This window comes from Haemorhous mexicanus, chromosome 2 (genome assembly GCF_027477595.1).
Source record: "Haemorhous mexicanus isolate bHaeMex1 chromosome 2, bHaeMex1.pri, whole genome shotgun sequence".
Lineage (NCBI taxonomy): Eukaryota > Metazoa > Chordata > Aves > Passeriformes > Fringillidae > Haemorhous > Haemorhous mexicanus.
Genome location: NC_082342.1, coordinates 4,166,185 through 4,189,045, shown reverse-complemented (window position 1 = coordinate 4,189,045; position 22,861 = coordinate 4,166,185). Strand labels below are relative to the sequence as shown.

At 38.8% G+C, this 22,861-nt stretch overlaps 1 protein-coding gene across 1 annotated transcript in view; it reads right to left on the bottom strand.

Annotated features, from left to right (window-relative positions):
* The window catches only part of EPHA6 (EPH receptor A6), a 371,852-nt gene that overhangs the window by 11,158 nt on the left and 337,833 nt on the right, over positions 1 to 22,861 (bottom strand). Inside the window, exons 15-17 of the mRNA XM_059871825.1 lie at positions 9,431 to 9,580; positions 4,084 to 4,277; positions 1,618 to 1,767 (exon numbers count right to left, since the gene is read on the bottom strand). Coding sequence (XP_059727808.1) covers positions 1,618 to 1,767; positions 4,084 to 4,277; positions 9,431 to 9,580 — 494 coding nt within the window. The remainder of the gene's footprint in view (positions 1 to 1,617; positions 1,768 to 4,083; positions 4,278 to 9,430; positions 9,581 to 22,861) is intronic.

Genomic DNA, 22,861 nt, shown 5'->3' with positions numbered 1-22,861 from the left:
AATCTTTTTGCAAACTCACTGGGTACCAGAAACCTGCCATAAAATGTGTAGAGTCTAATGATGATTTGGGCATAAAAGAGCACTGAAGGAGTGGCCATTGTTGGAAAACTTAACCATTTGAGTTGACATTCACTGTGGAAAAAATGGAAATGGCTCCCATGCCAGATCCTTTCTGGGGGACTTGCCAGAGTATCTGAAGTGACTGCAGGAGAGGTTATAGGAAAAACTGTAAAAACAAGCAGCAGCCCATGTCCAGACAAGATTATATTTAGGCAAAAGTTCCAAAAGAAAATGAAGATGAAATAATGGACTTACTATCAGGGTTGTGAGAGAGGGAGTTACCAGCTGTGCTCCACATGTTAATTTCTTGGTGCCTGAAGTATGGAGCATGGTGCCAGACAAAATGTTTCCAGGGAAGATCTGGGGAACCACAGACCCGTGAGTCTGTGATCGTTACAGGGCGTAAGAGAAACTACAGGAAAGTACAAAATTACTGGATGCTTGGATGAATGAGCTACTTGAGTCACCATGGCTTTTGCAAATAAAAGTTCTGTCTTATTAAATTACTTGTTTCCAGTGGATGCAGATGATCCATTTGATACACCTCACTTGGATTTCCAAAAGCTTTAGAGAAGATTCCTCACAAAAGCTTTATAATGAAAATGAGCAACAACTTCTGTGTAATATGGGGTATAACATAATATGTAGCATAGTGTGGTCTTTGCATGACTAAATAACAGTTTAAATATGGGAGGTTAGCAGAAAATGGTCAGGTTTTACAATGTAGTCATTGATTTAAATCTGCAGGGACCTCTGCTGGGATAATGTTGAACATTATTGTTCAACAAATCAGTAAATGGTCTGGGAAAACGTGAGCAAGAGGTGAACAACTCAGCTGGTGAGGCTGAATTGTTCAGGGCAGGAAGGGAAAGGGGCAGCTGTGCAGAGTTTTGGAAGGATCTCACAAAAGTAAGTGACTATGCCATAATGTGGTAGATAGAATTCAATGTAGGTGAATATGAAATGATGCACGTGGGAGAAAATCAGTCCTAACTTTACATGCAAAATTCTTCAATCTTAACTGACAGCTACCATTAATACAGGCAGTCCTAGCATCAAATAAAAGATTGGGAATTCTTGGGAAGGGAGTAGAGAGCACAACAGATCCCATCATCATGCTACCATATGAATCCATAGTTTGCCCAAACACTTCTGTATTGAGTGAAGGGTTTGCATTGAAAAACCACAGGGTGGTGTCAGAGATGGTTGGAACAACTTCTTTGTTAGGACTGAAAAAGTTTGGATGATATTCATAGCAAAGTAAGAAAATATTTTTGCCACTGATTTCAGTGGTCTAGATCAAAACTGATTCCCCAAGAAGCACTCATCCCTGGCCTTTGGTTGTGTTTGGTGTAGTCACAGAGTGGATCTAACAATTCTGGGTCACTCCATCATACATTTCTTGTGTTGTTTTGCTAAATAAATGTATTTGTCTTTTGTGAGCTGAGAAAGGAAAGGAAATGAAAGCACTGTTCCATACTCTGCAAAATTTGTGTGTCTGCAGCATCCAAATTCAGATTAATTAGTCACAGTAGGGATAATAGATTATATACTTACTCAATATTCATTCTTGAAACCATATCCAAAGTTGTGAAACCTGCTGCCATGAAGTTATTTTTATACTGACCCATTTTTATGGAATCCAGCCAGTCACTGACTGAAACAAACAAAGGATATTCTGGAACTTCACCAGGTGAATCTGGCATTCTGTAAACAAACAACAAAAAATGCAAAGGTTACCAAGCAATACAAAATGTGACACCCAATTTACCCTGGTAGACATAGCTTTTACTAAAAGGCAGAAGGAATGAGAGAGGAGTCTGAGCTGTAAAGGTCAGACCTTAACTGAAGATCTCTTTAACCTCTTGTCTAAAACTTATAAATCACTTCAGTCTGCCAAGCTGCACTATTTAAACAATACATTTTATTAAAGAACTGCAGCTCAGTAACACACTGAGGAGTAGGCCTCTCCCACTGCACTTCTTTTTTCTCCCCAGAATGTTTCCTTGCAGATCAACATGTTCAGGATTATAATAATTTTTGATACAGTATTCAATGTAGAGAATAATGAAAATTTAGCATAAGATGCAATTAAAAAAATGAAACCACCATGAGATGATTTTTACATTTACCTACAATCACCCCAGATGGCTTCTCATTGTGATACCATTATGCTACAAGAACACTTTGATTACAGTACTCAAAAGCTAAAATTCACCCTAAAAGAAGTCAAAAGAATAAAATGTCCTATCTTTGCTTTACATAGAATTACATAGAGTAGCAAATAAAATGGAAGGAGCTAATTTAGTCACATTTCTTTTTGAGCTCTTTCCCCTAATATTATCACAACTGAAACAGAAAGATGGAAAAAAAAAGATTGTAATTTTGGGGCACTGATTTCCAGTCTTCTCTTGTGTGCCACATTTGGAGGGCTCACAAGTTCCACTTGCTTTATGCATTTTATATAGAGAAATTGTATGAACAAAATGCAGAAAATGCACACTGCTGTTTGCAAAAGCTTTGTGATAGTCTTTAGGAGAAAGACACAATTTATTGTAAATGAAAATTTACACAGCAAAAGCCAGCCAACATTTACTGATGGAACATGACTTCATGTGTAACATAGGAAGCAACACAGCCTCATATCTTAATGAACCAAGTTTCACCCACACATACTCAAATACAGTAAGTACTGTGATTTTCATTCATATTATCAAAATGATAGAGGGAGAAGGTGAAGGATAGGAGAACAGACTTAAGTACAAACTGTAATTAAAGACCTACCATGGTCCCTTCCCATCTGAATTACTCTATGATTCTATAGAAGGTTACCCAACAACTGCATCAAGCATTCTCAAATGAATGGAAAAAAACTTTCACAAGCAGGTGAAGTCAGTCATAGTTCAATAAAGTGTAAGTATTTTAGACCCTAAGTTATGATTTAAATAAAAAGAGATAAAAATACATTACTCTGATGCTAAATAAAGTGATCCAGGTACAAATAGCAAGTCACATATATATATTTTTATATGCATACACACATAGAGGATGCTAACTCTAAGGCATGATATTTAATCCATGCCAAGTCTCCCTAGTCTGTGTTGATGAAATGGCTGCAGCCCTGACTCCAGGTTTTCCTATCAACTTCTCCATTCAGCATTTCCCACAGCAAGGTACCAGCCCCAATTTTGTCTTGTTGCTCAGCCCTTCTCAAAAACATTTAAAGGTTCTCAGCGAGCCCCAGTCAGGGCTTGAGAACCCTTTCAAAGCCCATGGGGTATCCATGAAAGCACCTTTATCTTAAGGTCACTCTTAGTGACTGGAGAGAGTGAGGCCACCTGGACCTTTGCTGATTTCAGCTGATATATGCAGGGACAGCTCGAATCAATAAGCCTACAAATACTGACAAATTCTTCTACCTCAGCCTTGCTTATCTTGTGGCTGCATTCATTTCTGAAACATTATTAATGAAAAAAAAAACAAACCCTGGGCAAGAATTTTTAGTGGGATGGTAACAGCATAGTCTCTTCTTTGATCATTGCTGCCATTCTGCTGCAGAAAATAAAGATTTAACAAGCTAAGACACAGCTACTTTCTGCAGGATATTACTCCAAGGCAGTTCACAAATTGCTTGAGCACTGTCAGATGGAGAGACAGGCTGCTGAATGGAGAAAAAAAATTACAAAGAGAAAACAAGCACATAGGAAAAATGCACGCACACAAAAAAGAACAAAGAGATTCACAAAGATTAAGGATAGATAGTGCAGAAACAGAACTCAGACAAAAATAATAATAAAAAAGCCTAATATAATCTGCATGGCTTGAGAAAAAAACCTCCTTATACAACAGCGTATTAACAATGAAGCAAACCTTAAAAGGAGCTTAAAATTATTTGAACCTGCATGACTTTATGAACTCAGAACATTAAGTAGGTCGTTCTTCCACCCCTACTTAATGCCCTAAACCCATAATGATAGCCACTATGTGTTATGAAAAAACAGAATGTTTCAAAAAGAGTCTTACACAAGGACATCCTCCACTAGGGTGTGAAGGGTGCTGGGGTTGCGGATCAGCTTGTCCAGGAAGCTGACAATGTCACTGAATTTGGGACGGTGGTTCCTCTCCTTCTGCCAGCAGTGAAGCATGAGCTGGTGAAGAGAAGCTGGGCAGCCCATGGGAGCTGGAAGCCTGTAGCCCTCTTCAATGGACAGTATAACCTACAGAAATACAATCTGTATGGTTATCAGGCATTAAATGCTGAAAGGACAGTGTGACACTAATAATTAGAAACCAGGAATGATAAATTATCCGTGGCACAGCCACCATCACTTTATGCATTGCTGGGGCTTCACCTGGGGAATCAGGACTGGCAGGGGTGTGACCAGAGGAGACAGGAAATATTTTGTAGGCATATGAAACACAGTAGGAACTTTTTTAGGGTCACTGGTCATCCCCTTCAAACAGCTAAGCAAGCAGGAGTGGAATAAAGAATTCAGCAATACCATCATCATTTTCCACTTCAGGGGGCCACAAACTTACCTGCTGCGGCCACTGCATCCCACCGTGCTCTAATATTTGCATTTTGACACAGTGTTTGTGTGTTGCAATAATCCAATACAATCAAGCACCACAAATACACATTGTGGCACCAGATAATTTACTTGGTATTCCCATTTTTCTGCTGATCCTTGGAGTATGATTAATTCTGACAATGTCCCCCACACCAAGTTACAGCAATGTTGTTTTGCACAGTCTCCCTCAAAAACCTGGATGTCTGAGATGTTCGTGACTAAACAAAAGTTAATAAAATTATGATATTACCCTAAAGTGAGTGAGACCTTCAGATTCAGCAGATACATAAAATGTGTTTGGTAAAGATTCAGAAAGAAGCAGATCTGCTGCCACAGGTAAATCACATGTAAGAAAATCATGTAAATCACAGGTTGATCCAAGTCAAAGGAAAGCTTATTTTTAGTAATATGGGTAGCAAAAAACATTGATTGAAAAGAAGATTAGCAGCCTGGCTTGATAGGAGTTAGAAAAACTAGCTAAGTTACATGAAAAGCTTCATGGATTCATAACAGCTTACACGGATTCATCCTATGTAAGGTTTGATTTAAAAAACACAAGGGAAGGTCAGGAGGTTCTGCAATAAGTGGTGGTAGCAGCGGGGATGATGTTACAAATTACACAGTCAGGGTTCTTTTTTACTTAAAAAGGAATGCAGAGCTACTCAGTGGCTGATCAAAAACAAAGCTAGGATAAAGACCAGCCTTACCACACATGCATAACCCTCACACATAAAAATCCAGCCAATGCTAAATGTTTGCTAATGTACAAATGATTGCAGACAATATTTATAACCACACAGTGCACTTAGGAGCAACATACCTGCTGCACTGATACCCCCTGAGCTGCAAGGAGACATTCATCATTTTCACACAGATGTATGTACATGCTGCAGACGTATTAATGCAGCTGGAAGGGGTTACATTAAACTGTTTACAGCAAATCAATGTTTTACAGCATCAGCTCTGGCTTCAATATATTAAATCTTATTATCCTGGAATATATCCCCATTCTCTATTTGAATTCTGAATTAATGCTGGCACTGCTCAGCAATGCCTAATGCTTATGCTGCAAGCATTATGTAAATAAAATAAGAGTAAGGAAGCCACATTAGGACCTGAGCTCCCCTTGATTGCATGGCAGGAAATGGAATGAGCCTTTTGTAGCTGCTCACAGCTGCTTGTCTGTTTTATAAACACAGAAGACTTGGGCCTGTAGTGTACATGCTGCTGTTACAAGAAAAAATGCCACTGTCCCATTGCCAGGGAAATATTTCCTTCAGAACCTTGCCTCCCAGTGATAAAAATGCCCCCATGGACTCAGGATGGGTGAAACTCAACCACGTGCATGGAATTTTAATCACATTTGGTTTTCCATTTATTATTAATGTATCTCAAGCAGTTTGTCAGAAGTGGGTTCATAAAACACTCCTGACAGAGAGGGGCAGAGCTTAGTTGGTACTGGCCATCCTTAGCAGCCCAGAAATGCAGATATTGAAATTTTTTACATTAAACTGTGCCTGTTGCAAATGTGGAATTTATGAAATGTATTTTGTTTTTAAGGCAACAGGAAAGCTGCTCTACTTTTCAGAGATATATAGCATTTGCTCAACACAACAATAGAGGGCTGATGAGGTTTTGCTGAAGTAATTTATTCAGGAAAAACCCAAAAGCAACCACAATTTTCCTGATATATTTTCTCTGCCGCACTTTATTTTAACATATCTCTGAAAATGAAGTCACAGTGCATTTTGTTTCCTCTCTTTTCAAAAGGAACATTTCAGTATGAAGAGAAATGCCAGCTGATACTGGGAAAATTATAATTTCTCATTAATACCAGCACATTAAAAAATAAACTGGAAATATTGCCTCATTAGTATCCCTTGTGAGGCAAGTATTATTTTTAGATTCCAAGAAGCAAGAGTAAAGATGTGATAAGTGTCTAATACTGCAATGGGAATCAAGTCTCAAAGGAAGAATTAGAGCATTTTAGTTCGTTATTTATTTATATATTTATTTTAGCTCTTGTTCTACCATGTGCATAGCAGCCATCTCTCTCTGTTCAGAGAAATCAGATATCCATGTACCTAAAAGGGAAGAAGTATTAAGTTTTTCTTAGTAATATAAAATTGTATATTATAAAACATGTAAAGATTTTACATGTTAACTCCTCTCAAATGCCTTTTCCCCTTGCCAGTTTAAGGCTGACAAAGCACCACATCAGTCATGAAATCTGCATCTACAGGAAGGGTAAAGCAACAGCTTGTTTGATGTTAGACATAGCTGTGAAGTTTGAATATTAACAGAGTTAATATTACATATTGGTTATAATTGTCTGAGCAGTATTTTATGGACTTCTACACAAAATTTATACATGTGCAATTTCAAAAAAATTGGCGACTGGCAAAAATACCATCTGAAAATGAAGCTGTAATCTTCCTGATAGTTTCATTATTAATAGTAACAGGATTCTTGCTTTAAAAAGTTAACTGACAGCTTTTTTAATGAGACTGAGACAGAAGAGAGTCCAGAGGGACATTGTCCCTGTGTCCTCCTGACATCTGAAAAATCTACCAGGAGGGAGAGGCAGCTGCTGCTGCCTCATGGTACTGAGCCAATCCCAGGCGCCTGCCAAGTGTTTTGATATCTGTGAGTTGAAAGAGCTATATTAGGAGAAGTTGGTTTTTTTCAGTATTACAAGAAACTTTCTGGAGTGTAAGGAGTTTTATTCTGTTTGCTACAGTAGTTTCCTTGCATACCAATTACAACCCATTAAAAATTCTTTTCATTTTTTCCCTTCTTTTTGAATACTGCAGCTCTGCAACATGCATTAATTTATACGGTGGCCTCTAACAGGTGTCCCAGTAGACTTCACTCACAGCTGTTCTACAGACCAAATGCATGGAATATAAATCTTCCTTCCCTCACATGAGCATTACCAAGCCAGACTCTTAGCACAATCTGTTCATCAGTACACTAGTTTCCTTGGAAAGTTCAATATCTTGGCTAATGTTTATTAATTAAGCAATAAGACACGACAGACTGTGCAGCAGCCCTAATTAATGGACACCTCTGGTGCCTGCCACACATCTAAGAAGTGCATTAATCAGCACTGACACAGTTTGGAAGTGACTTACTACAATAATAAAATGGTTATTTACTTAAACAAGAGCAATTCTCAAACTTAGCAACATTTTTAAGCCTCTGCATTATGCAGAGGCTTAAATTTATTATATGTACAGTATTAATTTTATGAGAAGCATTTTGCAACTTGGTTTCCTTAAGTTCAGCTTCCAAATCCTTGCTGGGGAATATAAACAGAGGATGCTGGATTTGCAGAGGTGTTGAGTCATTCTGGATACCTGTGAGCAGCTGTAGTCTCTGAACACCAGACTGGGTTTATTTAGGTGGCACATACCAGAAAAGCTTATCTCATCAGCTGTATTCATCAGTCTAAAAAAAAGTTAGTTCATTTTCCAAAGCTGTATAATTAGAAAAGCAACTGGTAATGGAATGAGAAAACAACCCCAAACCAGACCTGGTTCTGCAGAGTTTATACTTGGAAAAAACTTTTGGTGATCTACCAAAATCCACCCAATTCAAGAAATATTTTAATTGCTATCTAGACAAGGGCTTTATAATGATCAAAACTCAGTAAGTGTCTTAATGGTAATGTCAGCAGACATTCTGATGTAGCAGAACCTCTGACTATACCCATGCAAGACTTGATTAACTGTTGTTTGCATCCTGTGTCTTTTATGAATCTGTTTAGTGCACATCCCTCTCTGTTGTTTTCCCTGCCAGCTGTACAGTACCACTGACCTTTGAAAGTTCTATTATTTTTGCAAAATAAGCCCATGTGAATTCAGGGCAATTACTGTACTAAAAGAATGGTCCCAATATCCAGTAAAATAAACTTTACATTATGTCTAATAACTCAAAATTTCCCAATGACACTTGAAGTGACTAAATGTATGTAGAAGGTCACAGATGCTCACTGCTCACATTCTGGCACTGAAATCCTCTGGGTAGGAGAAAAGGAGTCCTTTGTGCTGGGAACTGCTGAACTGCAGGGAAAGCCCCCAGCAATTGGCATCATTAGGGGCTGCAGCATCGTTTTGTATTAACAGACATTTTTATTTTGGATGTAGGAGTAATTAAATGTTGCTATCTTCATGCTGTAGCTGATTATCTAATATATTCTAAATGGAGAGGTTTGTGACAGTCTTTTTTTATGTTTCTGACAGGTTTGGTTACTTCTTTCCTTTTCTTCCTCAAACAGTGAAATTATTTTTTAAAATCAAAATCTCTCTCAGATCCTTATCCCCAAATGACCGATCAGCCTTAACAAGCAACCAGACTTGAACAGCTGAATAACTTAGCAACAGTGTAAAAACAGCCATCTGGGAATGTCTTGTCAATTCTTCAGAACCAATGCAGGGATATTCCAGGCACATAGATGAGAGAGGTTAAGGTGGCTTGGCCGATAGTCCACTTTTTGACACAGAGCTTGATGGCTGGTGTGAAGACTGAGTGTACCAGTTTGAGCTGTCACAGGGATCCATCAAACAAGAGAATTTGTGAAAACTTAAATTGTGGTAGAGAAAAAAACTCTACCATTTCCCCTTTCCCATATTTTTTTCTAGAACAAGCTTTCAATTATACTAGAAGAAAATTTGTTCTTTTTTAAAATTGAGATTCCAGCCTAGAAAGAGAATGAGACAGCAAAGCAGGGCAGGGAATGGCAATAACTTTTAAAACACATTTGAAAAAGATAGAGATGAATCCTGGGCAGCACTCACATCCTGGTTGGACATCTCCCAGTAGGGCCTCTCTCCGTAGGACATCACCTCCCACATGACAATTCCGTAGCTCCAGGCATCGCTGGCAGAGGAGAACTTGCGGTAAGCGATGGCTTCCGGAGCAGTCCACCTGATGGGGATCTTCCCACCCTGGAAACAGGTTGAAAACTTGTCAAGGTGATTAGGATACAGAATAACACATGTTTTAAAAAAAAAGGAAAAAAAAACCCCTGGATTCTGATATTCTACATTCTGACTTCCATCAGTTTGTTGTGTCAATTTGCTGCAAGTGAAAAGGAAGAAATATGCCTTTTTTATGGAATTTGAAAAAAAATTGATTTCATATGTAGTCTAATTCATCAATACCTGCACTCTGTGAAAACAACTCAGCTCAAAGAGCAGAAAGCATTTGAGATCATTAATGTTTGTTCAGTCACATAAATAACCAGAACATGCATTTTGATTGAAAACATCCCAAGCCTTAAATTCCTAGTTCATTGACATTTAAGCTTTTTCCCTGAATGAAACAGAAACATCTATTGCAAAACAGAACACTGAAAGCTCTTAATAAAATTGTATAATCAGGAAAGAAACCATATGGGTTCTATATGCCTTCAAAGCATTACATTTGATGAGATATTTTACTTTTTGTTGTGCCCTTTAAATATCCAGGTAGAAAACAAACCAAGTGTGCTTCTAAATAGGCACTTCCTTAGGATATTCAACAGTGCCATTCTGCAGCCTGCAACTTAAAATCCAAGCTCTCCCACCAAAAAAAAAAAAAAAAAAAAAAAAAAAGAGAAGAAATCAATCAACAAACCTAACTTACCATTTACAAGACCACAGGATGCAGAATTTTTCTCTGACATAAGTACTTTACACCACTGAATCCTTTCTGTTCTCTCATAAATAGTTTCTGTGTGAAAACTACTTTTCCATATTTAAAAAAAAAAAAAAAAGGATTTCCTCTCCAGGTACATTACTCATTTCAAAAGTGTATTTTTTTCTTTTCAAGAGTGTACATTTATTATCATTCTCACTGAACCCTTTGGAGAGAGAAAAGCAGTATAGTGAGAGTGCCACTAGATGGTAGAAGGAGGCAGTCAGTAGGGCTGAGCTCACTCAGCAGTAGTTGCTTTCAACAAACAGTAATAGATTCTGCTCAGTGTTTAATTGTACTTCTGACTGAAACAAAAGAGGAAATGAACTAGAACATCCATTTGGCAATGAAGAGAGGCCACAGTTAAAAACGAGTATGTAAATCTCTGCTAATTTGCTTTGAATATATGAAAAATTATCTGAGACTTGTTGAGGCCTGACTTTGGCTGGCTGAGAGGCTGTTTGTTCTACCAATAAATTGTTCCAAATCCAGGCTCTGTGTCTGTGGGGATGTGCCACTCAGCCACGCTCTCCTTGCTGATGGAAAATGCATGGTTAACATTTATGTTATATGACAGTGTCCAAGATATCCTTTGGACATTTTTACATTTTTTGCAGCTGCTTTTTCAAAGCTTCTGCTTCCTCACATGGGGTAAATCACTTACTGATTTAAGCACTAATAAGGTATTTTTTGTATTTTTCCCCAAGTACCTCCACTATTTGCCTTTTATTTATCCATTATCCTGCTGGTCAGATCACTCATCTGACACATCAGAAATGCAAAGACCTTGTGCCTCACCTCCTGCCACCTGCCCTCACCAGCACTGCAGTGTGATGCTCTTGGTCCTCTCCTGGTACACCTGTTCCACTTCAGAAGCAATTAAAAATGCTTTTTGGGAATGTGAATGAAGAAACAGGGGGACAAAAGAGAGTTGTAACAGGAAATTCTCCAAGGAAAGGCCAGGCTGATTTCTTGTCTCTTCTCCAGAAAACATTTATTTATACCTTCTAAAGAAATTGGGTAAGAGCACTTGGTGTTTGATCACCCACTATGGTTTCAGTGGTCTTTTCATGGAATATGCAAGGCCAGGCTCCCTGAGGTAGTGGAAAAATCAGCTATTCAATGCCACAAATGTGCACCTCTTACACAAACCAAAAGCATGCATCCGAGAAACTGAGAGTTTTAGGGTCTAACTGTAAAAGATACTCCAAACACATCTCTTCACACCTCAGAGTTATGGGCCTTGTCCCTTCTACTGGATTGGGTGTAGTTCCTTACTTATAAAAATTTTATCACCAAACTTATGTAATTCCATCCTCAGAAAGATTCCTGTTTTGCACAGTTTTATTAATAATTTATTATTTTTCAGTTTTAATGAAATTTTAATGCTAATAATTAAATATCTAGTTGTAGGTAAAGGACAAAATTATACACGTGAATCAAAGGCATTTGGATATTTATAGATTTTGCTTTTAATGGATATATTAACATAGTATGGATAACATAACAGGAAAACTATCTTTACACTGTATCCTGTTCTTAAATCTGATTTTGTATTCTCAAATGATACTCAAAAGAGAGGGGAGATCTTGAGCAGTGTTTGCAGCTAGATTTGTGACTCCTGGCTAAATAAAAATGAGTTTTAAAGAATCTTATCAGACTCTGTAACTACTTTCATGACACAGCTTCACTGACTGATCCCTTTTGGACTGAAACAGTAGCGGCTCATTGAGTGTGAAAATGAGAATGAAGAACAGAATCTTAACAAAATTCAAGGCAGTTCACATTCAAGGGCATAAGATGTGTTCAGAGTTGTAATGTAAAGTAAAACACTTTTGTGCTGGCTCTAAAAACCTCTAAAATTTTTACAATGGATTCATCTCATGTATGAAATAGTTATATTCATGAAAATGTGAATTTCAATACTTAATTATGGTTGCAGAATATATTTTTATGCAAAAAGTTGTTTTATTTATTTGAAAGCCATTCAAAAAGTAGAGATTGCAATATGAGTACCTTAAGGAACATGTATGACTGAACAGTAGTAATAGCTGCTCATGCATAATAAAAGAATACCTAAGATTTAGAGTGGCTGAAAATATATTTCCTGTTTCTGATTAGAGTAATAAATAGTGTTACTGATATTGGATATGCCTTTTTATATTTTAATCTAACTGGGGAAATAATAAATGTAATGCTGTTTGTACAATGCCTCACCTTCAAATTAAGATAATTTATAAATCATCTACATTTTGCTGCTATAGCAATGAGATCTCTCAGAGCTGCCTGTGTTAGAAATCCCTTTTTGCTTTTAAGTTATATTCTCTTTTTTTATCTTTTTGGGGGAGGGGGTGGGGAGGAGGGGCAGAATGGGTGTTAGGAAACAAATTGTTTTTCTGCTTCATCTCATACATTAATAATGATATCAGTGATAACCTAATTTTGTTTTCACACAGTGAAATAACACTAACTCCACTGTTCAAATAATTAGAATTCAGCCTTTTTTCCCTGTATGCTGCCAGCTGAACAGTGCCTATCTCCTGGTTTTTTTGTGATTGTAATTTAATAAGCAATTTCACCACACAGCATAAGAGTCCCCTTGGAATTATAATATTAGGTTCACATTGCTTAGCTTGTAGAACTGTTCAGAGATGAGCCCTTGAAATGAAATTTACCCCCTCAGCCACACCTACACACCGGCTGGCTTTCCCTGCAGAACTGACAACAGCACAGTTTGCCACACATTTAAAGGCAGGACTGGAACTCCCTAGTGCAGAACACCTCATTCTTTACCTCAGGCCATGCATGAGAGAGAGACAGTCTTCACCAAGTGCCATCTCTGAGCTCACACCACCAAAAAGTGCTTATGATGTCTTGTGTGGCCACAGCTGCACTTTGCTTTCTCCAGTTTGATTTTTTTTTTTTCCTATTCTACATGTTAGACATCTCTTTAAAAGCAGGATGCATTAACAGTTCCTTTAATTAAAATCTAACCAAATTTCCAAACTCCAGCAGAACAGTGTAGCTGGCAGGTACAGCCTATGATTCTACCAAAAAAAGGTGGGGATGCATCAGCAAACTCAAAATGAGTGATGTGAAGAAACAAAGGAGAAAGCCTTTCAGATGCCCAGAATTTTGGCATGCCCTGGTAGCTAATTAAAGTGAGGAGTGAGAGCCCAAGGTGAAAAACTAAAGGCAAGGTGTGTGAGCAGCCAGCAGCAAAGCCAGTGAGTGCATTAGGCTGACTGTGCCCCAGGGGTGTGAAAAATGCCTGTTTCTGTGGAAAAGCCCCTTCTGTATTTTCCTGGAATGACAGACACTTCAGAGGCACTGTCACAGCGCTGGCTGCAGGTCTCCTAAATGCTGAGGTGCAAACCCATCAGATCCAGATGCACAGGCATCTAGAACTGTGTGATTCTGGGAGAAAAGGTGCTGAACTGTGTGCACCATTAGTCTGACCTGGCACAGGAATTCCTGTGCATCTGTCAGTTACTGCTCCTTCATGTGTGGTGTCACAGAATCGTGCAATCACTTTCCAAGACAGAAGCAGAGTACCTGTCTTTACCTCAATGACAGAAACAGGGTGGGGGGAAAGAGCTTCAGAGTGAAGAGAGACACAAGTAATGAAAGAGACTAGTTTTAAATATTGGACATAATTCATCATTCTGTACAAAAACCTTCAGCCACTTCACTAGAGTGATGCTTTTATTTGATGCTCGAATTTTTCTTGTGCAAAGCTACAAGCAGTCAGAATTTAACATCCTCAAATCATAATTTAGAACTATTCAGTACTATCAACAGTCTTCTGTTGTGCCTATTGAAAAGTGTCTCTTGAAATACCAGAGAAACATGGCAAGATAACAAAACTGCTCTGCAAAAGCATTTCAGAATTTGTGCTCATTATGCCAATTCCAGTTAGTTCTACCAGTCTCATTTCACTCAGAACTGAAATGAATAAACCCCACCTGATTTTCAAAAAGACTGAATTTGCTTTTAATCTCTGGGAAAGTATTAATTTTCTTTCAAATGTCCTGATTAACAATGCTGAAGTTCAATATGTGGAACTTGATTTTCCCCCCTAAGTTAGCTATTCAAATTTTCAGAACAAGTTATTTATGGTTTTGAGAGTATGTTAATTTTAGTAGCTGTTAACCCCTCCACTGCACATCTATTTGTGTCTTTCAAAAGAGGGAAAGCTCTTGATGGATGGAAGGAATCAGCACTGAGATACTGGCAGAATTACAGCAGACAAGATAGAATGCCTGTCCAGAGATCATCAGAAATACTTCACATTAACCAGCAGAGGTGAATCAGGGTGCTTCTCCAAAACACTCCACCCCATCCTATCATTTTGTCTTCCTGAGAGCCATGAGATGGATGAACTGAGTAGTGCTGCACACATATTCAAACCTCCAGCAAGGCAGATCTATCCTACCCTGTCACCTTTTAGCTCTGACTTTGCTAAAATACAAAGAATTATGAAATCAGAAACACTCTCTAATACAGTGGAGATTCTCATGAGGAGTGGCAGCAGCATTCATTTCCTTTGAAACAAAGCCCTTCAGCAGCCCCTTGCCTGCTCTGAGGCACTGATCCTACCTTGGGCTGAGAGATAGTAAGAAGGCTGAGAAAAATGCATAGTTCTGACCTTCCAAATCCACATAAGTGAAATGAGAGAGATTATTTTTGACCATTTACATCTATTCTGCCTTCTTATTTTCTTGACAGGGCAGTTCAAGGAACATTATACGGTGATAAAGAACTCCCAAATACAAGTGGTTGATACCATTGCCTCTTGTCTGTGTAACTAACTGGATTATACATATTTTCTTGTCAGAAAGGATGCCTTTATCTACCAGGTGCTCATTGAAAATAGATAGATTTTTTTGCCAGGAATATAAATTTGAAAATGTTTGTTAGGTTGAAAATGAATCCCAGGCCAGGCAGGCTAGTGAGGACTGGTAGTGTCCTCAGAGCCCTGGTGAGAACCAGTCAAGTGTACAAAGACAAATAATCACAAGTATTTTGTAAAACCTCTTTGAGACTGCTCTTTTGTAAGGTAATGATGAGACTGGAGGGGCCAAGGAGTCTCATATTGTTTTAGAGAGTGGGACTTCACATTTCTTGGGGATTAAGAATGCATTTTACAGTATTGTGTGCTTGGCTCTTGATCATAGAGAAACCCTTTCCTCTTCTGAAATTAAATATTGGGAGCATGTATCTCTACCAAACCCAGTTTAGAAACTACAGCACTATTTGACAGTAATGACAGGAAAAAATGTCATTTTTCCTTGAAACTAATATTTCTGGCAAAGATCTATCTCTTTTCAAGAGCATCAATTTCAAGCTATCTGCCAGCTGTGTCAGCACAGCTCACATTACAGCCGTAACCAATTTCTTGAGAGTTACTCCTCCAGAGTCCTTCAGTCTGCACATCCAGCCCATCCACTTTGCTTACACAAGGAGTCCTACCAAAGTCAATGGATAAGGTGAAAAGGACTTTCTTTTTTTTTGTTCTGAGATGCTTATTTGAAGGACGCCTTACGCTGCACAACTCTGCAACAAAGGAATTTGCTACGTGGTCCATTCTTCAGAGCTGAGTTACCAAACACAAATATTTCTCTAAACTCAAGTAATTTAAGTTGAAAACAAAAAAGAACTTACCTGGCACTATTTTTTCTTAAAAGCATCAAGGAAGGCTTCTCTCTGAAATTATGCCCCTGCCTTGCCCAGGGCTTCATGAAGTATTTATTATTGGATCAAAAATAAACTGTTACAGGCACTGCTTGAACACTGGATGTTATTATCCATCATTAACGATTTCACGGCTAGTGATTTCCAAACTCGTATTGAGCTGACATGCACAGCAAACACTTCCCAAGTTTCAGGAATCAAGTGGCCTCTCTCTGCATTGCCATAATGCCCAGATAATTCATTCCTCTGCCCTGCCCCTGAACCCTGCCATAATTCCTTCTATACCCCACAATTTGAAGTGGCCAATAAAAACTCAGAAGCATCTGGGAGCTCGGAAAGTGAGAACAAACTGAAATGGATCTAAATGTAAAATTAACACTATATAAGCTATAGTACTGTCTCAAGTAAACATTTTAATATTCTATTATTTGGGATGCTGTTCGAGAGAGACTGTAGGAATCCAGATAGTGAATTAACATACAGCTTGCTCTGGGGTACGTGAGATTTTATTTACCTAGGGCTTCTTCAAAATTTATTCCAGAAACAAGCTGGAAACACCAAGAAAATTAGGCTTCTCTTCTGAGAGTTGCAGTGCCACACATGGATGATGATCAGAATTATTATGAGGCTGAGCTATTCTGCAAGTATCACTGCTTTAGTTTTCATCCCAGCTGCATCAAGAAGTGCAGAGGAGAATTAATAGCTTACAGAAGGTTTACATTTTCTGCTCACATTTTTTTGAGGTCACTTCTCATTTTATCCTGAAGGAGTTGGCTGGTTATTTAAGTTTCAGTCAATTCATGGATAAGTAGCTGGTCAAAAGATGGGAAACAAACAGTCAGGAAGAAAAGGTCAGTTTTTAGAGTGGCATCCCCCAGAGATCAATGCTCATGTCCTGCTGGCAGTGTCTGTAGAATCTATAATACAGGATGAACTGGGAACATCTAAAATTGTACTAGAAATCTAAAGGTATTCATGACAGTAAAGATGATGAGTATTTACCAGAAAAATTTGCTGAAGAACCTTATGATACTGAACTGAAAACTGATAAAATGACACAAAATTCAGTATTATAGTGATGCACACAGATTAAAATGCTCCTGACTTTACATAACAACACAACTGTACTAAGCTGTCACAAGACAGATCTTGTAGTAACAGCACAGACTTGGCTCTATAACAATATCAACCCCCTGCTCAAAAGCAGAGTAAAGGGAAAAATGGAATGAAATTGTAAAAATAATCAGGAAAAGGAGGAAGCACAGCACTGCTGAAACCTAGGATATTGCTGCATATTGCTTACTGATCACAGTCTTGATCCCTCATTCCAAAAGGACACTTTGAAACTGACAGACAGAATAGGTGATCAAAGGTACAGAATAAAATAAAGTAAGAATGGTCTATAAAACCCTGAATAGAAGGTATCAGATAATAGATGGAGAGAATAGACCCAAAGTACATCAAACAAAAGTGGCAAGCAGCAGATTGAAAACATTAACAAAACAATTTTTTTAAGAAAACACATTGCTACAGGATGTCACAAACTCTAAAAATTCAAACCTTTCCAAAAGCTACTAGGTAAACTTACAGGAGAAATATTTGTGAAGGGTATTACACACAAAGACCTGCCTCTGATTTAGAGAAGTCTTTGAGCCACAGAATGCTGAAAGCTCAGTAACCTGAACTGAGAATGCATTGTGTGCACAGCATGTGCACTTATTACAGAGAATTTGGAATTCCTCCTTGGAATCTCCTGCTTTTTTGCCTTTTGGAGTCATGCTTTGGTGCTCACAAGCATTGCAGCTGTTTCAGTTAGGCCATTACTCTCTTCCCATCATCTCAGTTTGTTTGCAGGTGAAATATAAGCACATGGTTAACAGCGTCACTGGAAAAAGCCAAGGATGCACATGTCAACAGCATTTTGTGGGAAAAGAAAGTTAAAAAAAAATTTAAAAAGTTAATTTCAAAGGAAATCATCTGAAGTAAGGTGTTCTTTGATGGGAAAGAGTGTAACTGTAGATGGGTATCTGAAGCATCACAAGTCGTTTTTTGTTGTTGATTCTATGACTACATTCCTATGTCTCCACCATGTTCACAGATATCTTTTGTGACCAAACCTTTTGACAAAAGGAAATAATCAATTCTACTCTTGGTAAGTTTTAGCAAAGGAGAAAGCACTGCATCCTAAGGAGAACAATCTGTAGAAGTATTGCCCTGAGTGTGGGGGCTGACTCCTGGATGAGCACGTGGAAGTCTTATGTTTGCTGCATAGAGACACAACACTATCTTGTAAAGATTTTAGTAGCATCCCTTTCATCAGCAATAAAGAATTGCACTTAGGAGAAAAAAAAGGAATAAAAGTATTCCTAGACTGCTGGGAATCATGCAGGTTTCATGTCTAAATCAGCCCATGCTGCATAAAAGTATGGTTTATATATATATTGAAGGGGAGATGGGAGAATAGCTCTGATGAAGGAGAAGCAGCTGAGTCCAGGGCCATGGATCAAGAAGCATGACAGGGACCAGGGATGTCTCAAGCACTGAGCACTGTGTCCTGCCTTCCCATCTGGGGACAGAGGGACAAAGACAAGGAAGGCTTTGCCAAGGCAGGGTGGGCAGTGAGGCTCAGCAGAGGAGAGGATGGTAACAGCCATTTCCCCCACACAGGCCAAAATGCTCCCAGTGCCACCCTGCTGGTTTTCCAAAGAAAATAAGTGCACGAGCCCCAGCTGCACCCCAGCACATCTGCCTGCCAGCCAAACCCAGGCTGGGGGCTCAGATCCACTGGGAATTTAAAAAGCTTGGCTGGAAGGAAGGCAGGATGGGAAAGACATCCAAGGCTAGGTCCAGTCCCCTCCACATGGTCTCTAGTGTCCCTTTTGGCACTGTCACCTGCTCACTAGCTGTCACTTTAGGAAGTGCAGGTCTCCCACTGTCTTGTGTCTGTCTGCTAGTTCTCTGCAGAGATCTCAGGGACCACTGGGCCTCTACAGGTACACAGCTGGTCCCTTGCCTATTTCCCATGTGTTTAATGAAAACCAGTACCAAGCAAAGCAGAGAGATCCTGTATTTCTCCTGCTGGAAGACCTCAAGATGCTGCTGTACTTCTGGGCCAGGCAGCAGCTCCGTGGCCCATCAGGTTGCACAATTTCAGGCACAACACAGGTTGCCCAGCTGGCAAATATTTGGGCTACTGGGGAGACAGGTACAGGGATGTGGAAGGCTTATGAGCAATTTGATATTGCATGAGGCCACAGGAGCATGGGAAGGATCTAAACTTTAGCAGGGAAGTGGAAGAGCTGAAGCTGGAGGTATTGTGAAGGTGTCTGGGGAGATTCTCAGAAGATCAGAAGATGAGCTACAGAGGTTTGCAGAAGGCAGCCTGAAAACCAGGGTAACTGTGGCATGAAGATGCAGCTGATGTCTGTAATGGAGCACTAGGACACAGAGCTTTATTAAAATAAATAAATGAAGTAACTTTTTCCCTCTCCTCTGACCCTGGAAGGTATCCCACAGATTCACAGATTTTTTTCTGAGTAGCAAGAGACATACAAGGGTCATGGAGTCCAGCAGAAGGTTCAGCACAGTGTTGTCAGACACTAACTGCACAAACACAGATGAAATGTATTGCCAAAAAATGCCAAAGGAATGGACGTACAGGAGTAGTTTTCAGTCCAAGCAAGGGCTGCTTCACAACAAAGCTTCTCTGATGTTTCTATTTGGTGTAGTGACACAGTGGCAGTGTCCATAGATCACTGCAGTGTGGCAGAATGCAAATTGTTGAATAATAGGATAACCATCTGTTGGATGATGAATAGCTTGGCACAGGAATGTGGCCAAGCCTTCCTGCAGATAGCCACATTCACCCAGATCTCTGCCAGCTGCCTGAGCAAAGGGCACTGCACATCAAGCTGGTTTCTATGTCACGCTCATCTGCAGCTCACCAGAGCACAGCCCTGACTGATGAGCCTGATGGCAGCTCCAGTCACACCAGTGGCAAGGCCAGTTTCATATCCTGGTGTTTATACTGGTGTAATGCTGGCTTACAGACACTGAGGATCTGCTTCTGGCCTTTTCAACAATCACACTCCCTAGTATGGCACTTCCTAGACTTTTGTACTTTTTCCTGTATCTTGACATACTTTAATTTAGGCTGTTTGTGAACTGTGGCACTGGAATACCTTTTGTTCTGTAAATCAGTTGGATTTACACCTTATAATCCCCAGATGACTTTGAGTTTTTCTGACAGTGCATCATACTAAATCATCATCTGAATGGGAGTAACACATTAACATAATTTATCATTCCTGCAACTTGCTCAGGGGATATTTTACTTTATCATATAGTATGTCACTTCCATGACATATTACAGTAAGACATCATCAGAAGGAAACATTTTGATGAAGTAATACTTGGATATCAAAGCCAAGTTGGATGGGGCTTGGAACAACCTGGGATAGTGGAAGGTGTCCCTGCTCATGGCAGGGGAGATTGTAACTAAAAGGTCTTTAAGGTCCTTTCTGACCCAAACCATGCTGGGATTCTATCACTATTCTATGAAATCAAACTTGCCACTGGTGCTAGACCAGCTGTGGTTTATTTTATAATGACACCCTCTGAGCAGTTGGAACTCTTGCATTACCTTCATAAATTCACCACAAAGCTTCATCAAAGTAGCTGAAAATTGACCTTTTAGAATGTCTCTACAAAAAAAACCCCCAAACCCAGCACATTTATTTCACTTAAAAAAACCCAAAAAACAACAACATAGCTCAGAATCTTGGAAAACAAGTTCAGAGTTTTTTTAATAATTATTTTTAATTTAGAATCAGTAATTTAGTAGAGGTAGATTTTCAAATGACAAAGCTTCTTAAAGCCCAAATTTGCTGAGAGACAGCCATTTTAATAATTTCCAGCATTCAGTCACAGGTGCAGGGCAGCCATGCTTACATGGAAACTTGCATTATATATGGGTGCAACTTCTGCAGGAAGCATCTTTTTGTGCCATGAAATCATATGTACTGACAGTTTCTTCTTTTTTGAACATCTGAGTTACATTTATATACTGAAAAATGAACACATGCATATATGAATATAAATGGATTTCCAAATCTCTGGTGGACAAACAAAGAAATGCATTGCTCTAGCACAGGAAGTTCTAGCACAGCTGTGCCTGCAGCATCTGAAGGCAAATTCTTTCAGGTAGAGCAAATCAAAAACATTCAGCAGAACTTAAAGACATTTTAGGAAAATACATTCCCTACTCAGCCTCTAGATAGTTAACATCCTACTCTTTTGCTCCCACTTGATTTCTGCATTATGACCTTGTATACTTAAGGAAATTAAAGCCAAATGGTTTTGATATCAACAAAGTTATGGAATACTAATGCATGGTTTTGATTTCTTGTTGTTAAGGTCTTTTCTGTAAAGTGCTAAAGTTCAACCATATCTTCAAAATCTGTATCACTTGAAAAGAAACCAACCCAGAATGCTAATCAAGACAATACTTTTTTTCATGCTCACAGCAAAGTAGGGTGTATTTTATAACAAATGCGTTCCTTGGTTGCTTGTTTTTGGTGTAGACTGGAAATTCCATGAGCAGCCTGGTGATCATTCTCAGCAATTCCCAAAAACCAGTAGAAATCCAGAGAAAGAACTGAAGGAAGAACTTGAATCTTTCAGAGGATGGGGATCATACTTTCACCCAGTAAAACAGCTCCATCAGGATGAAAAACAATCAGGTAAACTCAGTGTCCACTGATTTAACACCACCAAAAACAACACTGGAAAGAAGCCACCATTCCTTATCAGCAACTTCCAGAACATTACTTGATTTATTCCAGGTACCAGAGAGCTGACTAATTACAGCCTAAAGAATGTGCTCTGGGAAATTGATACAGATCAGTCCTCTATCCTTAAACTTCCACACCTTCTGGAATAGTCTCTGAGACTCTCCCCATGACTACAGCATCAATAGCTCTGGGGCATGTATTCTAACCAGTGAAAGGGAGATTAGGCTGCACTTTTGGCACGACTCAGCTTAATTTAGAAAAAAACAAACAACCACAACAAAGTAATGCTCTCTATTCCCAATCACAAAAGAGTTAAAGAAAGCAATGAACAATCTTTTTTCATGTGTATTGCTTTTTGCAATGTACACAGTGTTTCCATAGACTAATGCCATAGCATTTTATTGCACATTTGATCTTTTTTAGTGCTTCAAAATCTTTCAGTTGTATAAGATTTTCAGCAGTGGAATACAGACAATTGCTGCTTCATTAAAAATGTATAGCAAAAATAAGCATGAGTACACTTAAATAATTTTGTTTATTTTGGCACTTGAGGGTTGAAAAGCTCAGTGTTGAAAATGCCTTCTTTAGATTCATGATAATCACAGCAAATGCACCATACAAAACCTCAAGTCAGATAAACAATCTTGTTTTTGTTTTGTTGCTCAATTGTCTTCACAATTCCCTAAAAGCCTATAAAGGTTTTTTTTTCAGGTATGCTGACCAATAATGATTTTTCCAAGCACTGTAACCAGATTTGCAGAGTTGTTTTTCACGCTTCCTATTTTATGTGTATTTCCAAAAACAAGAGGTGATTTTGCTGAAATGATTAAACATGAAAATGGTGCAGTAACACTGCTCAGCCATTTTGCTCCTCAGCATCTTTTACAGCTCCCAACTAACTACTCTCATGGCAAACCTCTGAAGAAGCTGCTGTCTCCATTTCACAGTGGGAAAAACAGAGACAAAGTTGAGGACCATCAAATATTCTGAATACCTGCAACTCCCACTGGCAATAACTGGATTTCTGGATGCTCATTGTTACTGAAACCAGGCTGTAAATGATTT